At 35.9% G+C, this 22,201-nt stretch overlaps 1 protein-coding gene across 1 annotated transcript in view; it reads left to right on the forward strand.

Moving 5' to 3' along the window:
• Positions 1-198: 198 nt before the first annotated feature.
• The window catches only part of eipr1 (EARP complex and GARP complex interacting protein 1), a 42,223-nt gene continuing 20,220 nt past the window's right edge, over positions 199-22,201 (forward strand). The window contains exons 1-4 of the mRNA XM_016256464.1: positions 199-240; positions 1,925-2,057; positions 10,486-10,642; positions 17,477-17,576. Of these exons, the coding sequence (XP_016111950.1) occupies positions 199-240; positions 1,925-2,057; positions 10,486-10,642; positions 17,477-17,576 (432 nt within the window). The remainder of the gene's footprint in view (positions 241-1,924; positions 2,058-10,485; positions 10,643-17,476; positions 17,577-22,201) is intronic.

Below are 22,201 nucleotides of genomic sequence, written 5' to 3' on the forward strand. Positions count from 1 at the left end.
TTCGCTGGTATTCTCGAACGAAACTTACGTTCACAACGCCTGAAGCAGGAGATCACACTGAAGCGTGTTACGGTAGTTTCCTTACGCTGTTTGCGTAAGCCTTATTTCACTCTCGCGGAACTGCTGTACCTGTTATAGAGAAGCAGGAGCATGTTCTACTCTGAATTAATTGATTAATGAGTTAGTGAATGAATAAAGATGGAGGATGATGCACCTGTTATTTACGGCCTGGAGTTTCAGGTATTGTTACTGTACCTTTTCAGTTTTTGTGCACAACAGTCTCGATAAACGAGCTCTTTTACAGTAAACTGGTACCTGTGCGTTCACTGTTGGGATATTTACATGTTAAATATCAGATAAAAACTAAGGTTTTGTATTAAACGTAACAAATGGAGATATATGTTCCGTTTCAAACGTCTGTCACAATGTATAACATATGCATACAGTATGTAATAAGTGTAGAATCAGATGGTAATACCATAGCACTTCAGTGTAGCTACTATGATAGGCATATTTCATTTGCCATGGCAATAATAAAATACATTTATTTTTACATTTACCAAACAAAAAAAAAAAGTAAATGTTAAATATTTATATTTGCTAAAAAAAAGTTCTAAGGATGTATCGCATGGTTTTGCTACATTTTTGTACTTATATATATATATATATATATACAATAAATGATTTAAATGATCAGTTTATTACTTAATATTACTTATTATTTATCAGATTACTGATAAACTAATGTAGATTGATTTGTATTAGTTATCTATTTTAGTTTTAGTTACAGTTGTAGTAATGTTTTTTATTATGTCTATATAGGTGTTTTATTAAGTTTTAGTTTTATTTCATTTGAGTTATTTGAGTACTTCAACATACAAAATGGAAATAAAATAATATATATATATATATACAGTGGGTACGGAAAGTATTCAGACCCCCTTAAACGATTTTGAAGTAGAAAAACTAAAATAGTATTTTATTGTAAAACACTCCAATAGTCTGTTTTTTTAATAGTGCTACTTTTTTTTATAGTGTGTATAACAATGCAAATGAGACCTTGTCTAACTAAATATGCACTAATATGCATTCATTTAAGCAGACATCTGAACATTGGATGAAACCAGTTTCTAATCATCCTTTAATTTTGTTGACAATTTTCACAGAAGGGATTTTGGATTTTTCTTTCTATCACTCCATAAATCGGACAGAAAAACACTATTTTTAGAAATAAATATAAAGTCATGTAAACCAGGGAAATGATATATAAACAAACTCCTCTGTAAAAACCTTCAGAATATGGAGATGAATAAAACGGCTTGGTTTGGTGTATGCGAGTGCTGCTTGCATAAAGTGGAGATTTCTGACTCATTGTGAGAAATGCTTTAAAGATATGTATTGTTATTGAAATCTACAGATGCAAGTAGATAAAGTACAATAAAATAAACCCCTAAAAAGCAATGGCTTTGCTTGGAGCGTCTTGTCCTAAAAGATTATTTATCTAAGATCAAGATTAAAAGACCAAATGTATTTCAATTTTGCTTCTCCAAGTGAATTGATCTTGTTTTAAGGCTGTTTAGATGTTTTTAGGCACAGAGTGGGATTTTGTGAAGAGCACACAACAACTCCATTATGCACATAATGACAGCACTTACAGTAGAATATTACCCACAGTGCGCATGAAGTCCCTCAGTAAAATAATAACTTTCAAATGTGCCGTGCTTTGCGTATAACTTTTAGGCATCTAACATAAGTTCAAAAGATGCAGTCGCTTCAAAGTTGAAATAAAAGCTGGGAAATGAGTGTCAGGAGTGTGTGAAGTTAAAAAGCGTTTGAGATTTCATTTACTGTCGTAAATATCTGCGAGTGTAGTTCCAGCTCTTTGAACTGCCGTCAGGATGCTCTGCTTTTTTCTCTTCTGCAGATTCACATCATTGACTTTGATGATGAGAATAATATGATTAATAAGAGCGTTCTCCTGCACGATGCTGGTGAGATATGGCACATCGGCGGCAGTCCTGCAGACAAGGCAGTGCTGACCACCTGCTACAGCAAGAGTGAGTCTGTCTTTCTTATAGCACTTGTATATCATTGCTCTTTTGTTGATTTTGATTGCTTCCATTGCCCTCGTTTGTAAGTCGCTTTGGAGAAAAGTGTCTGTTAAATGACTAAATCTAAATCTAAATCTAATATCCTAATGATTTTTGGCATAAAAGAAAAATCGGTACTTTTGACCCATACAATGTATTGTTGGCTATTGCTACAAATATACTTATGACTGCATTTGTGATCCAGGGTCACATATGGTCATCTAAAATATGGTCATGCAGAATAAGGCATTAATATGGCTTTATAAGTACTAATAATCAGCCAATATGCCAGAAATATGCATGCTAATAAGCAACTATGTAGTAGTTATATAATTTGGCTGTCTGCTGTTTAGAACAGAATTTGTATTTTGAGTATTATAATGTTGTGCAGGTAGGGTTTGCGACAGAATCTTAGTCTTAAAATAGTCAATTTCTCAATAGGTTGTGTGCATAATGTTTATTAATCTTATGATTCCACTGCTGTCTTCCACTAGTACAAGGTTTTGTACTTGCATTCGGTGTACTTCTAACCTCATGAGTGAAACCTCACAAAAGACTTTCTACTTTGTATGTGGTTCTATGTGCTGTGAGTTCACTAGCAGGCTGTTAAAGCAATATATGACACATTCTTGCACTCGCCTAGAGGCAATTAAAAAATGTACACAAACATGAAGAAGCAATTGAAAGTGGAAATTTTAATTAAATCCCATGTTTATAAGACCGACGCCTGTGGCTGGTTGCTGACAGTTCACATAGAGGGGAACATTTCTTTTCTGAGTGAAAACTAGGATATGGCTTTTTTTTTCATTTCTCCTTCCATCTTCATTATGATGAGGCCAATGTGCAAGATGTCATGGTGGAGTTCAAAAGAGGAATGTAATTACCGTGACATTCAAGCTAATGGAGTAGCCAGGCGGCACTGAGTCTGCCTCCATCATCACCCCCACCCACACTCAATGATCTGATCTGAGAACAGCTCTTATTCTGACACTGCTGTACGCTTGTGCTCCACTACACTGCCACAGCCATTTCAACAGCTTTAGCAGCAGAAAAGAACTGCAGTATGAAATCTACCAATTCATAGCTCAGTCAATGATACATAATCAAACTGAAGTCTACAGTGGTGGCCAAAATGATTAGAACACTAGTATTTTCAGCAGTTAAAAAATGGTTTTAAATGGCACTGGCTGTCATCAGACAAAAATCTCACTGGATTATTACAATTAATGGCAAAATGAATTTTTGAAAATGTAAACTGATATTTCCTTCTGACACACTACAGCAAACAATACATATAACTGACTTAAAACCATTTTTTAAGCTGGTGAAAATACTAGTGTTCTAATCATTTTGGCCACCACTGTGTATGAGCAGATTTACAGTTGAACTGATTTTGTCTAAAACGTACGCTAAATGAGCTGTTGTGTAAAAGCAGTATCAGACTCGTAATTGTGCTGTTACTCTGAATATCAGCACGGCTGTAATTACCTGTGGCCTTCAGATGAATCGCAACCTTTATTCCAGTTATTATGATTAAAGGGTTCCTATTAAGCTTTTTCACATTTTTAACTGTAGTTAATGTGTAATGTTGCTGTTTGAGATGAAAAAATCAGCAAGTTTACAAAGCACGAAGTCCACTTTAAAAGGAGATAGGCTTTCTCTTTAACAGAAAACACTCTTCAATAACTACAACGAACGACTTCCACTCCGGTTCAAAAACCCCTGTTTTTGTGCTTGCAAAGGTTCTGCACGATCCTCTTGTTCGCAAACATTCTCAGGGTCTGAATCGGCCGAAACGGACACCATTGTTAATATTTACAGCTGAGCAGATGAAACTCGCGGTTATGGGAAGGTGCGTGTCATTTCCGGAACATGCACTAAGCGGTTCGCCAATCACAGCGCACTGGGCCAGCTAACCAATCAGAGCACATTTAGTAATTCAATAATGTAAAATAAGTGAAAAATAATGTGTATCAAGGATGAAAACCTATTCTAGTACACCAAAGGGCATAATAGGACCCCTTCAATAAATGTAGCTTTTTTTAAAATCATATAACGGTTACAGACATGTTGCATAGCATGTTCATGAATTTGAGGGCGGAGCTAATAAGATAGGGGTGTGATCCTTTTGGGTAGGGGCGTGTTTGTTTTGGTGATTTGGTGATTCAAATTTCTTAGAAATCGCTTGCTGCACCTTTACGCAGAAAATATATTAATGATAGCTGATGCGGCCATTAGCACTGCTCAGCGTTTACTATAAGATGCACTACAAAAAATATGTGTAATTTGTACTGTACAACACTGTAAATATACTACAGTAAAACTGTAAATTACCATACCATATATATATATTGAAGAAAATGTAAATGGTTTTAACATCGAGTTACTGTATGCAATTTTATTGTAAATTTATATTTCTTGTAAGTAAACATTACTATAAATTACAGTGAAAACAAGTAAAAGGACTTTCCCAGAGTTCCATGCGAAACATCTGATATGATTCTATTTTATTTGAATTGTTTTATTTCTTCTCATATTTGTTATCAGTAATGTACATTTTATTAGATTTAGGGGGCAATTACTTTTTCACGTAGGGCCAGGCAGGTTTGGACAGCTTTTTTCCCTTAATAAAATAAATAATCATTTAAAAACTGCATTTTGTATTTACTTGCATTATCTTTGTGTAATATAAAAATTTGTTTGATGATCTGAATCTTTTAAGTGTGACAAATATGCAAAAAATTTAAAAAACAGGAAGGGGGCCAACACTTTTTCACACCACTGTAACTGACTTAAAACCATTTTTTAAGCTGGTGAAAATACTAGTGTTCTAATCATTTTGGCCACCACTGTGTATGAGCAGATTTACAGTTGAACTGATTTTGTCTAAAACGTACGCTAAATGAGCTGTTGTGTAAAAGCAGTATCAGACTCGTAATTGTGCTGTTACTCTGAATATCAGCACGGCTGTAATTACCTGTGGCCTTCAGATGAATCGCAACCTTTATTCCAGTTATTATGATTAAAGGGTTCCTATTAAGCTTTTTCACATTTTTAACTGTAGTTAATGTGTAATGTTGCTGTTTGAGATGAAAAAATCAGCAAGTTTACAAAGCACGAAGTCCACTTTAAAAGGAGATAGGCTTTCTCTTTAACAGAAAACACTCTTCAATAACTACAACGAACGACTTCCACTCCGGTTCAAAAACCCCTGTTTTTGTGCTTGCAAAGGTTCTGCACGATCCTCTTGTTCGCAAACATTCTCAGGGTCTGAATCGGCCGAAACGGACACCATTGTTAATATTTACAGCTGAGCAGATGAAACTCGCGGTTATGGGAAGGTGCGTGTCATTTCCGGAACATGCACTAAGCGGTTCGCCAATCACAGCGCACTGGGCCAGCTAACCAATCAGAGCACATTTAGTAATTCAATAATGTAAAATAAGTGAAAAATAATGTGTATCAAGGATGAAAACCTATTCTAGTACACCAAAGGGCATAATAGGACCCCTTCAATAAATGTAGCTTTTTTTAAAATCATATAACGGTTACAGACATGTTGCATAGCATGTTCGCATGTTCATGGGCGGAGCTAATAAGATAGGGGTGTGATCCTTTTGGGTAGGGGCGTGTTTGTTTTGGTGATTTGGTGATTTGGTGATTCTAGAAATCGCTTGCTGCACCTTTACGCAGAAAATATATTAATGATAGCTGATGCGGCCATTAGCACTGCTCAGCGTTTACTATAAGATGCACTACAAAAAATATGTGTAATTTGTACTGTACAACACTGTAAATATACTACAGTAAAACTGTAAATTACCATACCATATATATATATTGAAGAAAATGTAAATGGTTTTAACATCGAGTTACTGTATGCAATTTTATTGTAAATTTATATTTCTTGTAAGTAAACATTACTATAAATTACAGTGAAAACAAGTAAAAGGACTTTCCCAGAGTTCCATGCGAAACATCTGATATGATTCTATTTTATTTGAATTGTTTTATTTCTTCTCATATTTGTTATCAGTAATGTACTGTACATTAGGGTGCTTTGTGTTATAATATCTGTTATTTAGTTCATGTATTGCATTATTTTAGTGTCATAAGTGTTTTCCTGATGGTGTTTTGTGTTTATGACTCTTTGCATCGTCTATATGGACAATGTTTTATTTACAGACTACACTCTTAAAAATAAAGGTGCTTCACGATGCCATAGAAGAACCTTTTTGTCTAACTGGTTCCATAAAGAACCTTTAACATCTGAAGAACCTTTCTGTTTCACAAAAGCTTCTTTGTGGTGAAAGAAGGTTCTTCAGATTATAAAAAGGTAAGAAAGAAATGGTTCTTTAAAGAACCTTTGACTGAATGGTTCTTTGTGGAACCAAAAATGGTTCTTCTATGGCATCGCTTGAAGAACCTTTTGAAGCACATTTATTTTTAAGAGTGTACTTACCATGAACTCTGCTTCACCATGTGGCTTTCTGTTGTGCCCGCTGTATTATCATAGTGGTTATCTGTACATTTAAAAGTAAAAAGCAGATTTTGGTAGTTGAAGTAGATGGGTATATGTATCACTTAATGATAGTTAAAATATACAGGCATCATCTGAAACTTTTACAGGGGATTTCTTGCAATCACAACTTTGTTTTTTACAATAGATGTAATGGAATATTGTTTTACAATGTGAGATATAAGCTTTAAAATACTTCAGAGAATACACAAGCCATGTATTATTGTATATATGTAATTATTAGCTACAGGTTTTATCTGTATCTCATAACTAGCTGTACACCTTTCGGCTGATGCAGACAGTGCTGATGTGCATTTCTGAACGTCTCCCAAAGTGGCCGTTACACCGGAGGAACCGAACACTCATTCTCATTCTCCCACACATCAGAAGAGAGGCTGCTGCCTGTTTTATAGAACATTACTTACTTCTTCATTTTTAAATAACAAAATGTGTGTGTGTTTTCAAAACTAAGACATGTTGTGGAGTAAAAGTTTCTCATAATGAAATCATTTTGCATTCAGATTTGCAGTGAGATTACACTGTACAATAAGGTCCAACATTAGCATTAGTTAATGCATTAACTGCCATTAAGTGACAATTGCAATAAGCTAATAAAAATAGAAGTGTTCATTGTTAGTTTGTGTCAGCTCAGTTCCATTAAATAATATAAACAGGTGAAACTTTTAATTTTAATACATTATTAGTAAATGTTGAAGTTATATGAACTAAAATTCTTTAGGGGTAGTTTTTTACATTCTTTAGAAGTTAGTTCATGTATATGCAAAAAATTTAAAAAACAGGAAGGGGGCCAACACTTTTTCACACCACTGTAACTGACTTAAAACCATTTTTTAAGCTGGTGAAAATACTAGTGTTCTAATCATTTTGGCCACCACTGTGTATGAGCAGATTTACAGTTGAACTGATTTTGTCTAAAACGTACGCTAAATGAGCTGTTGTGTAAAAGCAGTATCAGACTCGTAATTGTGCTGTTACTCTGAATATCAGCACGGCTGTAATTACCTGTGGCCTTCAGATGAATCGCAACCTTTATTCCAGTTATTATGATTAAAGGGTTCCTATTAAGCTTTTTCACATTTTTAACTGTAGTTAATGTGTAATGTTGCTGTTTGAGATGAAAAAATCAGCAAGTTTACAAAGCACGAAGTCCACTTTAAAAGGAGATAGGCTTTCTCTTTAACAGAAAACACTCTTCAATAACTACAACGAACGACTTCCACTCCGGTTCAAAAACCCCTGTTTTTGTGCTTGCAAAGGTTCTGCACGATCCTCTTGTTCGCAAACATTCTCAGGGTCTGAATCGGCCGAAACGGACACCATTGTTAATATTTACAGCTGAGCAGATGAAACTCGCGGTTATGGGAAGGTGCGTGTCATTTCCGGAACATGCACTAAGCGGTTCGCCAATCACAGCGCACTGGGCCAGCTAACCAATCAGAGCACATTTAGTAATTCAATAATGTAAAATAAGTGAAAAATAATGTGTATCAAGGATGAAAACCTATTCTAGTACACCAAAGGGCATAATAGGACCCCTTCAATAAATGTAGCTTTTTTTAAAATCATATAACGGTTACAGACATGTTGCATAGCATGTTCATGAATTTGAGGGCGGAGCTAATAAGATAGGGGTGTGATCCTTTTGGGTAGGGGCGTGTTTGTTTTGGTGATTTGGTGATTCAAATTTCTTAGAAATCGCTTGCTGCACCTTTACGCAGAAAATATATTAATGATAGCTGATGCGGCCATTAGCACTGCTCAGCGTTTACTATAAGATGCACTACAAAAAATATGTGTAATTTGTACTGTACAACACTGTAAATATACTACAGTAAAACTGTAAATTACCATACCATATATATATATTGAAGAAAATGTAAATGGTTTTAACATCGAGTTACTGTATGCAATTTTATTGTAAATTTATATTTCTTGTAAGTAAACATTACTATAAATTACAGTGAAAACAAGTAAAAGGACTTTCCCAGAGTTCCATGCGAAACATCTGATATGATTCTATTTTATTTGAATTGTTTTATTTCTTCTCATATTTGTTATCAGTAATGTACATTAGGGTGCTTTGTGTTATAATATCTGTTATTTAGTTCATGTATTGCATTATTTTAGTGTCATAAGTGTTTTCCTGATGGTGTTTTGTGTTTATGACTCTTTGCATCGTCTATATGGACAATGTTTTATTTACAGACTACACTCTTAAAAATAAAGGTGCTTCACGATGCCATAGAAGAACCTTTTTGTCTAACTGGTTCCATAAAGAACCTTTAACATCTGAAGAACCTTTCTGTTTCACAAAAGCTTCTTTGTGGTGAAAGAAGGTTCTTCAGATTATAAAAAGGTAAGAAAGAAATGGTTCTTTAAAGAACCTTTGACTGAATGGTTCTTTGTGGAACCAAAAATGGTTCTTCTATGGCATCGCTTGAAGAACCTTTTGAAGCACATTTATTTTTAAGAGTGTACTTACCATGAACTCTGCTTCACCATGTGGCTTTCTGTTGTGCCCGCTGTATTATCATAGTGGTTATCTGTACATTTAAAAGTAAAAAGCAGATTTTGGTAGTTGAAGTAGATGGGTATATGTATCACTTAATGATAGTTAAAATATACAGGCATCATCTGAAACTTTTACAGGGGATTTCTTGCAATCACAACTTTGTTTTTTACAATAGATGTAATGGAATATTGTTTTACAATGTGAGATATAAGCTTTAAAATACTTCAGAGAATACACAAGCCATGTATTATTGTATATATGTAATTATTAGCTACAGGTTTTATCTGTATCTCATAACTAGCTGTACACCTTTCGGCTGATGCAGACAGTGCTGATGTGCATTTCTGAACGTCTCCCAAAGTGGCCGTTACACCGGAGGAACCGAACACTCATTCTCATTCTCCCACACATCAGAAGAGAGGCTGCTGCCTGTTTTATAGAACATTACTTACTTCTTCATTTTTAAATAACAAAATGTGTGTGTGTTTTCAAAACTAAGACATGTTGTGGAGTAAAAGTTTCTCATAATGAAATCATTTTGCATTCAGATTTGCAGTGAGATTACACTGTACAATAAGGTCCAACATTAGCATTAGTTAATGCATTAACTGCCATTAAGTGACAATTGCAATAAGCTAATAAAAATAGAAGTGTTCATTGTTAGTTTGTGTCAGCTCAGTTCCATTAAATAATATAAACAGGTGAAACTTTTAATTTTAATACATTATTAGTAAATGTTGAAGTTATATGAACTAAAATTCTTTAGGGGTAGTTTTTTACATTCTTTAGAAGTTAGTTCATGTTAACTAATGTAATTAAGTAATGTTAACCAGTTACAGATTTTCTTTGGCCATTTCATTATTTCCACATTTGTAAAGTACTGAACAGGGTATGTTTGTAACAACATTCATTCATTCATTCATCTATTCCAATCTTAAAGAGAAGTGTTTGAAATAATAAAGCGTTATGAGTGATCTGGCCTCCAGAGGCAGTATACACTACTGAAAGAACAGAGCCGCACACCCCTGTACTGCTCATGTGGCATGTGCTGCTGGAAGACAATCCACAGATGCATTAGAAACTAACCATACACATTCCCCATGAATACATACACATCATATACATTAACTGTCAAATAATGTGATCAGGTCGATACGGTTGATGGTGTGATAACGTCTAAATGCATCTCTAAAGGCTCAGCATCTTTGTTTTCTTTTGGTCGTCGTGCACTCGGTGTGCTTCAGATTACAAATGAGCCGAAGCGGCTGTGTCTGTGTTTTTAAGCTGTTTTGTGTGCATGCATGCTTATGTGAGATTCTGTGTGTGTGTTTCCTGTCGGCCAGCGTCTGAGAGTCGAGTGCTCACATGTGCGGCGGTGTGGAGGATGCCCCCGGAATGGGAATCAGGCAGCCACGAGTCCCCCGATGATTCATCAAACAACCCGCAGACCTTGGAGCTTCTCTGTCACCTTGACAACATGACCCACGGCAGCGTGGCCTGGTACGCCACACGCTATTGAACCCTGCAGCTTCCCCGTTCTCTCTCCCTCTTTTCCTAGCTTTGCTTTCCTTCTCATCATGGCTTTTATTTCCCTTTCTCTCTCTCCGTCTCGCTTAGTCTGCGTCTCTTGCAGCATTTTGGCTCTGGCTCCCTTCAATCTATTGTTCAGTTCTTTTCTATAGGTTACAGAAATCTATTTGCTCTGTATTTCATGCACCCATCTGTCTATCATTGGTTTTATTTTCAACCTCTGCCCATTTCTTTTGTCTCAGTCACATGCTTTATTTCATGCACCATAATTCACAACACAGAATAGAAAAAAAAAATCCTGGTTTTGTTTTGAAGCTTTTGCCAAACGGCCATCATACTCACATCCATCAGATGAGGGAGTTGCACATACTAACGGAATTTCACTTTAGCTAAATGAAAATATTCAATAAATTCAGATCTCCTCCTCACTGTATTGAATGCTAAAAGGCCAAGTTAAAGCTTAAAAGAATAGTTAATGCCAAAATTTAATTTTTATTATTGCCATGGTGTCATGTTCTATATACCACCAAAACAAACAGACGGTTTTTGCAAAATTCACACATTGCATGTCTCAATCACTCACAATCAATGTCCTTTGGGGGTCATTGAAGTCAAACTTGGTGCAACATGTTGCAAGTTTGAATATGGATAAACACAAATGAGTCTTGACTGTCATCAGAAATAGGTTGATTGAAGATGTTCCCCAATAACCCCTTGTTTCCCCCATCATTCATCCATCTGCCAGGGGATAGTGGATACCGCACTGGGGCCATCAACAGCAGATGCCAGATTGATTAAACTGCAATGTTTGCACTATAACATAGGCACCTTATAAACATGCAGTGTTTGATAAACAATAGCCTGATGATGGATCAGTATGCCCGAATTACAATAAACCCTGAGTAACCCACATGCAGCTGTTCTAAAGTGAGACTGAAGTAATAATGGGACATTTCTTAGCCAAGGCATCATGTGCATGAACAACATGGGATCTTGGAGCATGTGTGTCTTCCCCTGAAGAGGATAAAAAGGCTGTAAGAATGTAATTGCTTTTTTGTTGAGAGAAAAATAAGCAGTTCTAAGAAATAGATGGTCACTGACTGACAGTGAAGATTAATCAGATACTGTGTTTTTAAAATCACTTTACAAACTGAAGTTATTTGTGATTTCTACCATTTGTTTTCCTGTATTTGTCTTCCCTTGGCATAGTACAGTGTGTTTGAGTACTGGAGTAGAGATTGCAAGTCAACTATATTTACAGTACACAAAGATTCAAGTGTAAATTTTATTGGCACGCTAGCTAAAGCAGACATGGATAATAAATAAACAGAGAATAGTTTTTGGTTTCAGCAGATCAGGTGGAGGTTGGCAGCCCATTCAACCATGGAGGAACAAAGAAGGGTGAAGGTACTAGAAAACGACTTTGTACCTCACAGTGAAGGAACCACCAGGCACCACACTGACCGTAAATAGTGTGAGGGAACATGCACTTGAGTGTAATTGAGTAGGGTGGTGTATTTTCAGTGTCAGTCCTGAAAGTCAAAGTTGGTACAGCTGTAGGTAACCAGTGGAGTGAGACCAAGACGACTGTGTGGGGGTCATTGTTGCCTGATTAAAGACTGTATGCACTGGCATTTTCAGTATCACCTGCAGATATTTAATCATGTTAGCCAAAAGGCTGAACAATAGCCTAGTCCAGTAGTCCATTCTTCTTGCTGTCCTAGAGTTGTGTCCTAGAGTTGTGGGTTGTATAGTGCTGTTGTGATTGACTGACGGGTTTGCTGGGATTAGAAGGAGCTTTTTGAGCTTAAACAAAAAACTGACACTCCTTCATCCATGCTGAAAGGTCTAAAAGGCAAGCAGAGATATGAACTAAGAAGGTGGGATCATCAGGTTGGAACGACAGATAGAGCTGCATATCAGTGACAGGAGAAGCCATGTGCCTTTATGATTGTGTCCAGTGTGCGTATCAAAGAGAATTAGTGATTAGCTGGTGTGACTCAGACACCCCTCCTCTCCAGGAGGCCTTGTAGGGTATGCCTGTGATGTAAGACTGAAGTGAAAGCGGCAAACGGCATTATAGAGATACAGTATCTTGCAGATGTTACGGGGCTGGATGTAAGGGATAGTCTCTATGTTATAGGACATCTAAAATAAAGAAATGATGGTCACCACCTTAGTAAAAAAAACCTTGACCAAATCATTAGCAGTCAGAAGGAATAGTGGGACGAGAAAGGAGAACAATGTAACAATGTGTCTGAAGTGTTACTGATCTTGATTTTGGCCACAGGAACACCGCAGAAGGGAGATACTGGGTCAGATTGGCTGGGTTATTTGACTTGTGCCATTATCTTTCTGTAGCACTGATATCGGTCCAATGATCACAAAAAGTATCAGTGAGATGCTGGAGGGTGTCTCACATATGTGGATGTGTAGAATCATTTAGCAAGGAAAAGGAAAAGTGAGGGAAAGGATGCAGACATGACAAAGAAGAAGCATGTCTGCATCAGGTTACAGCAAAAGAAACCTGAGAAACTAGATGTTTGCCTCCTTTGTGTGCACCTGGGTTGTGCCTTAATTCTTGCAAGGTCGAACAAGGTGGGGGACAGAACAAAGTCGGTTGGGAGGGCTGAAGGAATTGCAGATCCACCACTCAATTCAAGCCGTAACATCTGGTTTTGACTGACTGGTGAGGAGAGGGGTGAAGACAGCTCAGTTTACAGCCAACTGACAATTTCAATGTCTACATTCTTCAGTAAGTCAGCCTACAAAAGTCTTACACAAGTCGCATACCAGACGAGGACAACTCATTACACATTAAACATAAAAGTATTACACATTAGACACGTCACACTGTACCTGAGTGCTCAAGCTCAAGGCAGTACTTATAGATGTTTCTACACATTAAACTGAATAAGAGAAAGTTTTTCAACATTTAAAAACATTATGTAAGTTTGAGTATGAGTTTAATTTAGGTATTGTCTCTGTGATTAATTTGGATGTTATTAATGAGTTGGCTGAGATTGACTTCCAAGTGCCGCAGAGGTAGGAATTATGTTACTACACCATCTCCATGATTCTCTTTGCCTTAGCAATACATTTATGCTGGTCAAGTCTGTTCCCCCAATCTAAAACTGGCATGCAACCATCAACAGTCTAGGTCTTTATGACTTACAGTACCTGACAGTCATTGAAAAAATCAGTACCAGAAAGCAGGTGGATCCTACTGAAGCTGATTGGATAAGCAAGGATGTGAACCAACGAAGTCCAGGTCACTGGTCTTAATGGTTCAGCAGCAGCCTGAAGGCCACAACAGCAGTTCAGGCCACCTGTCACAAATGGAAAGGTTGGTTGAGAGCAGTCGACTAGTCACAGCTGCCTGGAAAGTACAAGGCCTGCATGGCATCCAAGGGTATTTTGGCCGGTGTTTTGTGTTGAGGTATGCAGGTCTTCAGCTTTCTCCAGAATTGACTATGATACTACAGTTACTCTTGAAGTCTTTTGGCAAGAAAGGTGATGATATACAAGGACACCAGATACCCAAAAGTAGGCCCAGGATGGGGAGGGGTAGGCTGTAGTGTGTTTCCACTGAGACGATAGCTTTTGAAAGAGCAGCCAGGGCCAGGAACCACCACAGAGGCTTTTATTCAAAGCAACTTACATTGCACTCAAGGTATGGGTCCTTGCATCGGCTCATGACTGGTAGGTCTCAGTAGCCTTGGCTAAAGAACTTAAAGGATTAATTCACCGTTGGCAAGGTGGGGTATCAAAAAGTTGGCAATAGAAAGGTGATTTTTAGGTGCTACATGACTAGAGAAAACAGAGGAGAGGGCTGAGGCACTGGAGCCATGGAGATGTTGAAAGTCCACCGGATGACACGTTTTAATTTTGCTGACAAATAAACTGGTACTGGTAACACAGAGAAAGAGTATACATTATTCATTTACATAAACTACCCTTTAAAGTTAATTCAGGCTAATTTGATACCAGGCATTGTTCTGGTCTTTGAGGCAACCAAGACCTTCCTCCTTTTGGAGATGTCTTGGCTCTAGATGGAGCATATAGAAGAAGCCAGTGAAAGAAAAATGGTCTAGTAGGAAATTTGGCCAGTGTTTTCTTCAAGGCCCTTGGCACATTGGCCATGACAAGAGCCATGAGAAGGAAAGGCAATATCAATCCAAATAACCCTCAAGATGGCTTTAGATAAAGACAGGAAAGCATGGCAAATGACATGATCAACTTACCTTACCTTGGTGAGGGTGTACAGTGTTGAACAGGGCGGCATGGTTAGGTTATGTAGTGTGATGACAGAGTGAAAGTAATTGTTCTGGCAGGCTTTTGGCAGCATTGCCAGAGAAGGTCATGAATGTAGTTCCAACACTTACTGGAAGCCAGTGTAGAGCACCAAATGTAATTGATGATCCAGTTGTTGGGTATAAGTCAATTGGCGGTATTTAATATGTGCTTAGTGCAGGTGTTGGTGAATCGACAAGGTGTGAGTTGCAGAAATCTAGTCATGAAATAGAAGACACTGGGCAAGGAGCAAAACAGTACTATTTGTAGAAGGACTTGATTTTCCTTGCACTGTAAACCAGAACTGTGCTGCATTGTGGTCCATAAAGTTGATCATAGTTGATCATACTTAGGTTAATTTTATGTGCAGTCAAGCGTAATGCATGTATATGCATTTATATGTTCTGTATGGATTCTTGCGTGTGATTGGGGTCTGATAATGTGTAACTTCTCACAGATCAGCGACAGATGCAATTCACACATTCACACATTCCTGTTTCCAAATGTAAGTTGTTGTTGTACACGTTGGTCAAATAGACAAGATTCTGACCATGTGAGACTAACATGCATCGTAGGGAATTTTCATGCCTTGCACAAAATTTCTGTTTTGTCTCTCTAGTGAGTATGTGGCTGTTTTGAAAACATTCCAATTTAGGCTTCCCTGAAGAGAATAGAAGAGATATCAATGAAAAATGTACCAAAAAACTTGTTGTCACCTATGTTTTGTTATTTCTTTTGCCCCTCACAGAAAATAATTGGTTCATTTTGAAAGCTAGCGGATGCCTCTTAATCAATGCCCACTGAGCACTTTGTGGCCAATGGAGCATTTGTGAGAATTTCTGCCTGGGACGTGCTGAGCGTGTAGCGAAGGCATCGTGAGACAGGCTAATGGCTGTGTGATGGGTTATCAGAGCCACCGCTGCTAGATCAATTGGAAGAAGAAACGAAAGCAAACTGTGTTATATAGGTCAGTCAATACTTTCAGTAATGATGGAGTAATCTCTGTGATGTTCGGAGGCCAGTCGATGCTCACACACCTTTATATTGTGGACATTTGCTACACATGGGTTCCCTCCTGACATCTCTCCTTCTACCTTGCCTTCTTCCCTCAGATCAAACTTGAGCCATTTACCAAAACATCAAATATACACTTCTTCCTGGTTGGTTTTATATATACTGCAGATTAACTAAAAATAGTGGCATTATGTTAATTGTCCAGTGACTAAATATTTTAGTTTTTTTTTTTCTTTTTGATGGTAGATTATATCTTGCTAGCTACTTTTACACAACTTATGCTTGATCATGTGTAGCTTGACAAACTACAGTTTGAAGTGGCTTCCCCAGTATGTATTTATTTAGTGTCCATGGACATTTTTTAATTAACATTAATATTTTAATGACACTACTAAATAAAATATTTGATAATACTTTTAGGAATTTGTTACAGCAATTTTCACTGTAAAAATATTCCATTTAGTCTCTAAGTTAATATGAGATCATAAAAAGCTGCATGCATATTAATTATAAGAATAAATGGGGTGAAAAAAGTTCCACGGAAGATTTTTTCCCAAAAGTTGACATGCAAATGAAATGTAATGTCGTCTACTCTATGGGTAAAATGATATATAATTTGTTTTCTCTTGACTATAGATTAATCTAAACAACTAAACTTTTATCTCAGTACATTTACTGAATGTTATGGTCTTATTAATATTGACTGTGTTCATCTAAAAAATACTGTATATACAGTATATATAGGTCACAAAATATGAATAGTTTTAATTTTGAAGTTAAAAAAAATGAACTCTTGAGGTCTGATGAAATTATTATTTAATAATGGATTAGAATTACATTAATTTAAAATATCTCCATTATTCATCATAACCTAGGAGTCGAGTCATTTAATCGTATTTGATGGTCTGTTATGACATCCCTTCTGTTAAAATGAAAGCCTGCATATTATTCATTAAATGATTATACTGTAATTGATTAATAAATCTAAATTAGATTGTCAAACTGCATACATTTACACTGAATATGTGGTTTAGTATTTTACACTAATGATACCTTATTTAAAAAATAAATAATTAATGATGTTATCAGGGAAAATAAATTGGGCAAGATGTCCCCACCTCATAAATGCATCAATTTTGTGCAAGAACATCGAAATTGTTGACTAAAAGCTGTCTTTAGCAGTTTTAAAAAAAAACAAAATTATGATAGATTCACCTGACTGCAGTGTGGTTAAATTTGGATGATTATTGCACTGCTTTTGGACGACATGCGCTCATATAGAAAAGTTTTCTCTCACACAGGTGTTTTCTGTTGATAGCTAATGAATAATAGATGTGTGGACTGCAGTGTGGTTAATTGCTGTACACCTCATAACTATATCAACATTCTTCATACATATGCAAAGAGCATCATTCGAACATCATATTAAATACTAACGTTCACTGAATAAATGCACATGACTGTATTTGTCAGCGTCTTCTCTCATGTCTCCTGCAGTGTATTGTGGGAGCCCATGGGTGATGGGAAGCGTGTGATATCTCTGGCTGAAAACCACGTGCTGCTCTGGGACCTTCAGGAGAGCTCCACCAAGGCAACGGTGAGGTTCATTATTTTCATAATTGCAGTCATTAATGATGTTATCAGGGAAAATAAATTGGGCAAGATGTCCCCACCTCATAAATGCATCAATTTTGTGCAAGAACATCGAAATTGTTGACTAAAAGCTGTCTTTAGCAGTTTAAAAAAAAAACAAAATTATGATAGATTCACCTGACTGCAGTGTGGTTAAATTTGGATGATTATTGCACTGCTTTTGGACGACATGCGCTCATATAGAAAAGTTTTCTCTCACACAGGTGTTTTCTGTTGATAGCTAATGAATAATAGATGTGTGGACTGCAGTGTGGTTAATTGCTGTACACCTCATAACTATATCAACATTCTTCATACATATGCAAAGAGCATCATTCGAACATCATATTAAATACTAACGTTCACTGAATAAATGCACATGACTGTATTTGTCAGCGTCTTCTCTCATGTCTCCTGCAGTGTATTGTGGGAGCCCATGGGTGATGGGAAGCGTGTGATATCTCTGGCTGAAAACCACGTGCTGCTCTGGGACCTTCAGGAGAGCTCCACCAAGGCAACGGTGAGGTTCATTATTTTCATAATTGCAGTGTTTCATTGCTCTTCTCTCAGTACTGGAGCCACCAGCACGGCATATCAACGATACAAGGCACAACTTTCAGTTTCCTAACAGTGACATTCACTTTCAGTTCCCAATTAGATATTACTGAGACAATCCAATGAGTATAGATGTACGACTTGCTAGTCAATGTGGTTAGAATTTGTATTAAAGGGGTCATATGATGCTGCTTAAAAGAACATTATTTTGTGTATTTGGTGTAATGAAATGTGTTTATGCGGTTTAAGGTTCAAAAAACACATCCAGATACTGTACATTATTGTTTCTCCTCTATGCCCCGCCTGTCAGGGTTCTGTCACTTCGGTTTAGTGTAATTCATAGTTTTGTGACAGAGCCCTGACACTCGCGTCATGTCATTGTTTTCATGTGAGCGTGCGGCTTCGAGTGTGCTCGAGCCGTGCGCTCTCGTCTGCGTGTACTGTTTCATGTTGGAGCGTGGTGTTCAGATCCCGGCACTCATGTCTTGAGTTTCGGTTTCGTGTCGGGGTCCGGACTGTGATGCCGTGTCCAGCCGGAGCGACGAGACAAAAACATTAAAACCCATTATAAACGAGGCATTTGTTGCATCCAGTGGGGACATAATTACTGATTATAATGACTTATACTGTCTTTTTACGCGCTGCGTTGCATCGCATAAAAACGTAAAACCATGTCTGCATTTGTGATCGGAGAAACGACAAACAACAAGCCCTACTCTACACTGCTCAAATCTCGCGTTTGAATCGTCAGTGGCAAATCCTTTAAATATGAAAACTTTCTTACAGTCTGTGAGTCAAAACAGCCGGCACTGTAGTCTACTCTCCCAGGATCAGAAAACAGTCCTTCATAAAATGTGCTGCACACATCTGAATATTTGGGTTGAACTGTTCTGGAACAGTGTTGTAAATACAACTTAACCACTGATTTCTAGTCGTGTCCTCTTTTGGAGACCCCTTTAAGGAAAAAAAATTGTTCCCATATATACTTTCAAATCTCTATGAACTTCTTTCTTTAATGGAGTGCAAAAATATGCTTTGATAAATGTCCATGCTTTTCTTTTCAGAAAATGAAAGCACATAGTGAGCTCTGGAAATGACTAAAAAAAGCAAAAATCTCAAGACTCAAGCAAACATTTTGAATCCCCTGATACATTTTTGTGTTTTAGAATGTCTGGAGGGCAAAAATGATATAAAGTTAGCTTTAAAAGCATTTATGTCAGTGAGAAAATGTAAACACATTAGCCATAAAAAAATTAATAAAAAAAAGAGAAAGAATAGCATTTGGGTTTGGAATGAGACATCTTTTGAATGAGGGTTTCTTGTCAAAAGGAGAAAATTAAAGGAATAAATATAAATAATGATTGAAAAAGTGAATTTAATGAAATGAGGCTATGAGGAAAGTGTTCATTAAATGCAATATGCAAACATTCAATCTTAATCTTATGCCGAAAATGTGTTGAAAATGGCTCCAGTTGAATTGTTTGTATCCCTGTATATTTCTGTTGGTCGTTTAACATTTGTATCATGCATTTGTAAAATATTAAATGTTTAGTTACTTATATCTCACTTTTTTTACCATTAAAACCGAAGATTTGTGCTGGAGTTCACGCTCGGCTTCTGTAAAAAATAACAGTAATAACCATCTTCTTTAACTTGATTGGCCATCTCAGTCGTTTTGACCTTGACCAGTGCTGTGTGTATTATTAAGCAGTTATTATAAAATTCTTATTATACGTCTAAGAAAAAACCACTGGGGCCCGTGGGTATGGTCATGATCATGCACTTTGCATGTCATTTGAAGCCATGCAACAGCTTTCTGTGTTCCTCTATTGTAATGGCTTTGGGTAAAAGCATTTGCTAAATGTACTGTATGTAAATTAACGCTAAATGTAAAACGTGAATGTAAATTTCACAATTGCATGTATTACTCGCCGAAAACCTTCCCATCTGCCGTAGCTTTCAAATCTCATTCACACTTCCACAAATGTGGCACTTCACAATTAGGGATGAAACACATGAGATGCAAGTTCATTTGGTGTTGTTGATGTCAAATTTGGTGACATGTCTTCATTCACCCAAGCTTGAACGTGCAATAAGCAAATGCAAAAATTATTTAAGATGTTAATGATGTGAAAAATACACAAAAAATTAAGCATGTTGGAATGTTTTTGTCAAAACCTGGAGCAAAACCTTTTCTGAAGCATAAACGTGTTTTACTGAGTTATCCAATTCCCGGGTCACAATAAAAATCTGTTTTATTTTTTCTTAAATTCCATTTTATTTTTCCAAAACTCCATGTTTTCTGTTTTCATTTTTCTGGATTCTAGATTTTAATTCAGTTTTAAGTAACTCATAAAACTTTAACAAAATGTTAACAACTTTATTAACATTTTAACAATAATATAAAATAATATAATATAATAGATAATGGTTTTGATGGTTTAAATCAGTTTTAATTAGTCATAAAACTTTACAAAATTTACTTTATTTTAACAATATAATATAATATAATATAATAGAGTGTTTTATTTATTCAGAAATGTTGTATTTTCTGTTGTAATTTTTCTGTATTCTGTGTTTTATCATTTAATACAAAAATATTACCAAAAACGATGGTGATCAAATCAATGCATAAAACTAAAAAAAAAAATTTAAACCTACAAAGTTGAGATAACTTCAATATGATCTTTGTATAACGTTGATGGAGGATCCTCTGGTATAAAGTGCAGTCTGTGATAGATTGAGGTCGTATGATAACTGTTGAGAATAGTGAGAATATGCCCTGCAGTTTGATTGCACTGATTTCAGGAGACGTCAGCACATTCATTTACAGCTCAGAGAGGAAGGTGTTAAAGGGAAACGGCTTCATCAAAAGTTTCAGCATAAATGCATTTTCTCTCTCTCTCTCTCCCTCTCCCTCCAAGAATAATGTCAGATATGTCCAAAGGTACATTCATTACTTTGCTCTTGACAGTGATGAACATTTTCTGTCATCGGTATGTATTCCAGATAAAGTTTTTCAATGGTTATGAGAAACTATATGTATATTTCCTCTATATGTTATTTTCCATTTTAGGTCGAGACCTGTTCATTTAGGGATTGCTTTATGTTGCTTCAACAACCAGAATTGGGTCCACATATAGATTACACATACTAAAATGACTGATTCATAATCAAACAGAATCTGATTGACTGATTTTAATTGTCAGTCAAACTGTATTCATGTATCATTTCTAATAATAAAGCAACAACATTTATATGCCAAAATAATTTTATATGCCAATATTTTTAGTGAATAAAATAAAATAAAAATTATAACATGCAATACACCAATTAAAATGTATTTGCAGATGTGCTGCTATAGCTAAAAATGCTATGCAATAAAGTTATGAATATACCATGCCAACATAATTAATGGATGCAATTTTTAAAATTATTTAATCATTTGAAAAATAACAATTAAAACGTTAAAATAAAATTAAATATGCAATACAAATTATTTAAAAAAAAATCAAAATAAAGGTTATAACATGGAAAAAAATTACCAATTTGATTATAAATGTAATTTTTTTTTTAGATCTATTTATCTGTACTGCTGTAATATGAATTGAATATTATACATTTGTATCATTATATTTTAATTAAAAAAGTTATTACATGAATTAAATTAAACATGCAATGCAACAATTTTTAATAAAAATTCAAATAAAAGCTGTAACATGCAATACAACAAAGTAAAATGTATTTGTTGTAATCTGTGCTGCTGGATCAAAATATATATATAATGTTATGAATATATCATGCCAATGCAATTGATGGATTCTTAATTATGATTAATTATTTAAAATAAATAATTGAAATAAAAAGTAAATAAAAGTTTTTTTAGTGATTTTGTGACTTTTATAATTTAAATTGTATTTATTATTATTAGTATCATTATTAGTCCTTTATCCTCTTTAGGCTGCTTTTGTGTGTGTGTGTGAGTGTGTGTGTGTGTGTGTGTGTGTGTGTGTGTGTGTGTGAGAGTGTGTGTGT

Source organism: Sinocyclocheilus grahami, unplaced genomic scaffold (genome assembly GCF_001515645.1).
Source record: "Sinocyclocheilus grahami isolate Dianchi unplaced genomic scaffold, SAMN03320097.WGS_v1.1 scaffold1434.1, whole genome shotgun sequence".
NCBI lineage: Eukaryota > Metazoa > Chordata > Actinopteri > Cypriniformes > Cyprinidae > Sinocyclocheilus > Sinocyclocheilus grahami.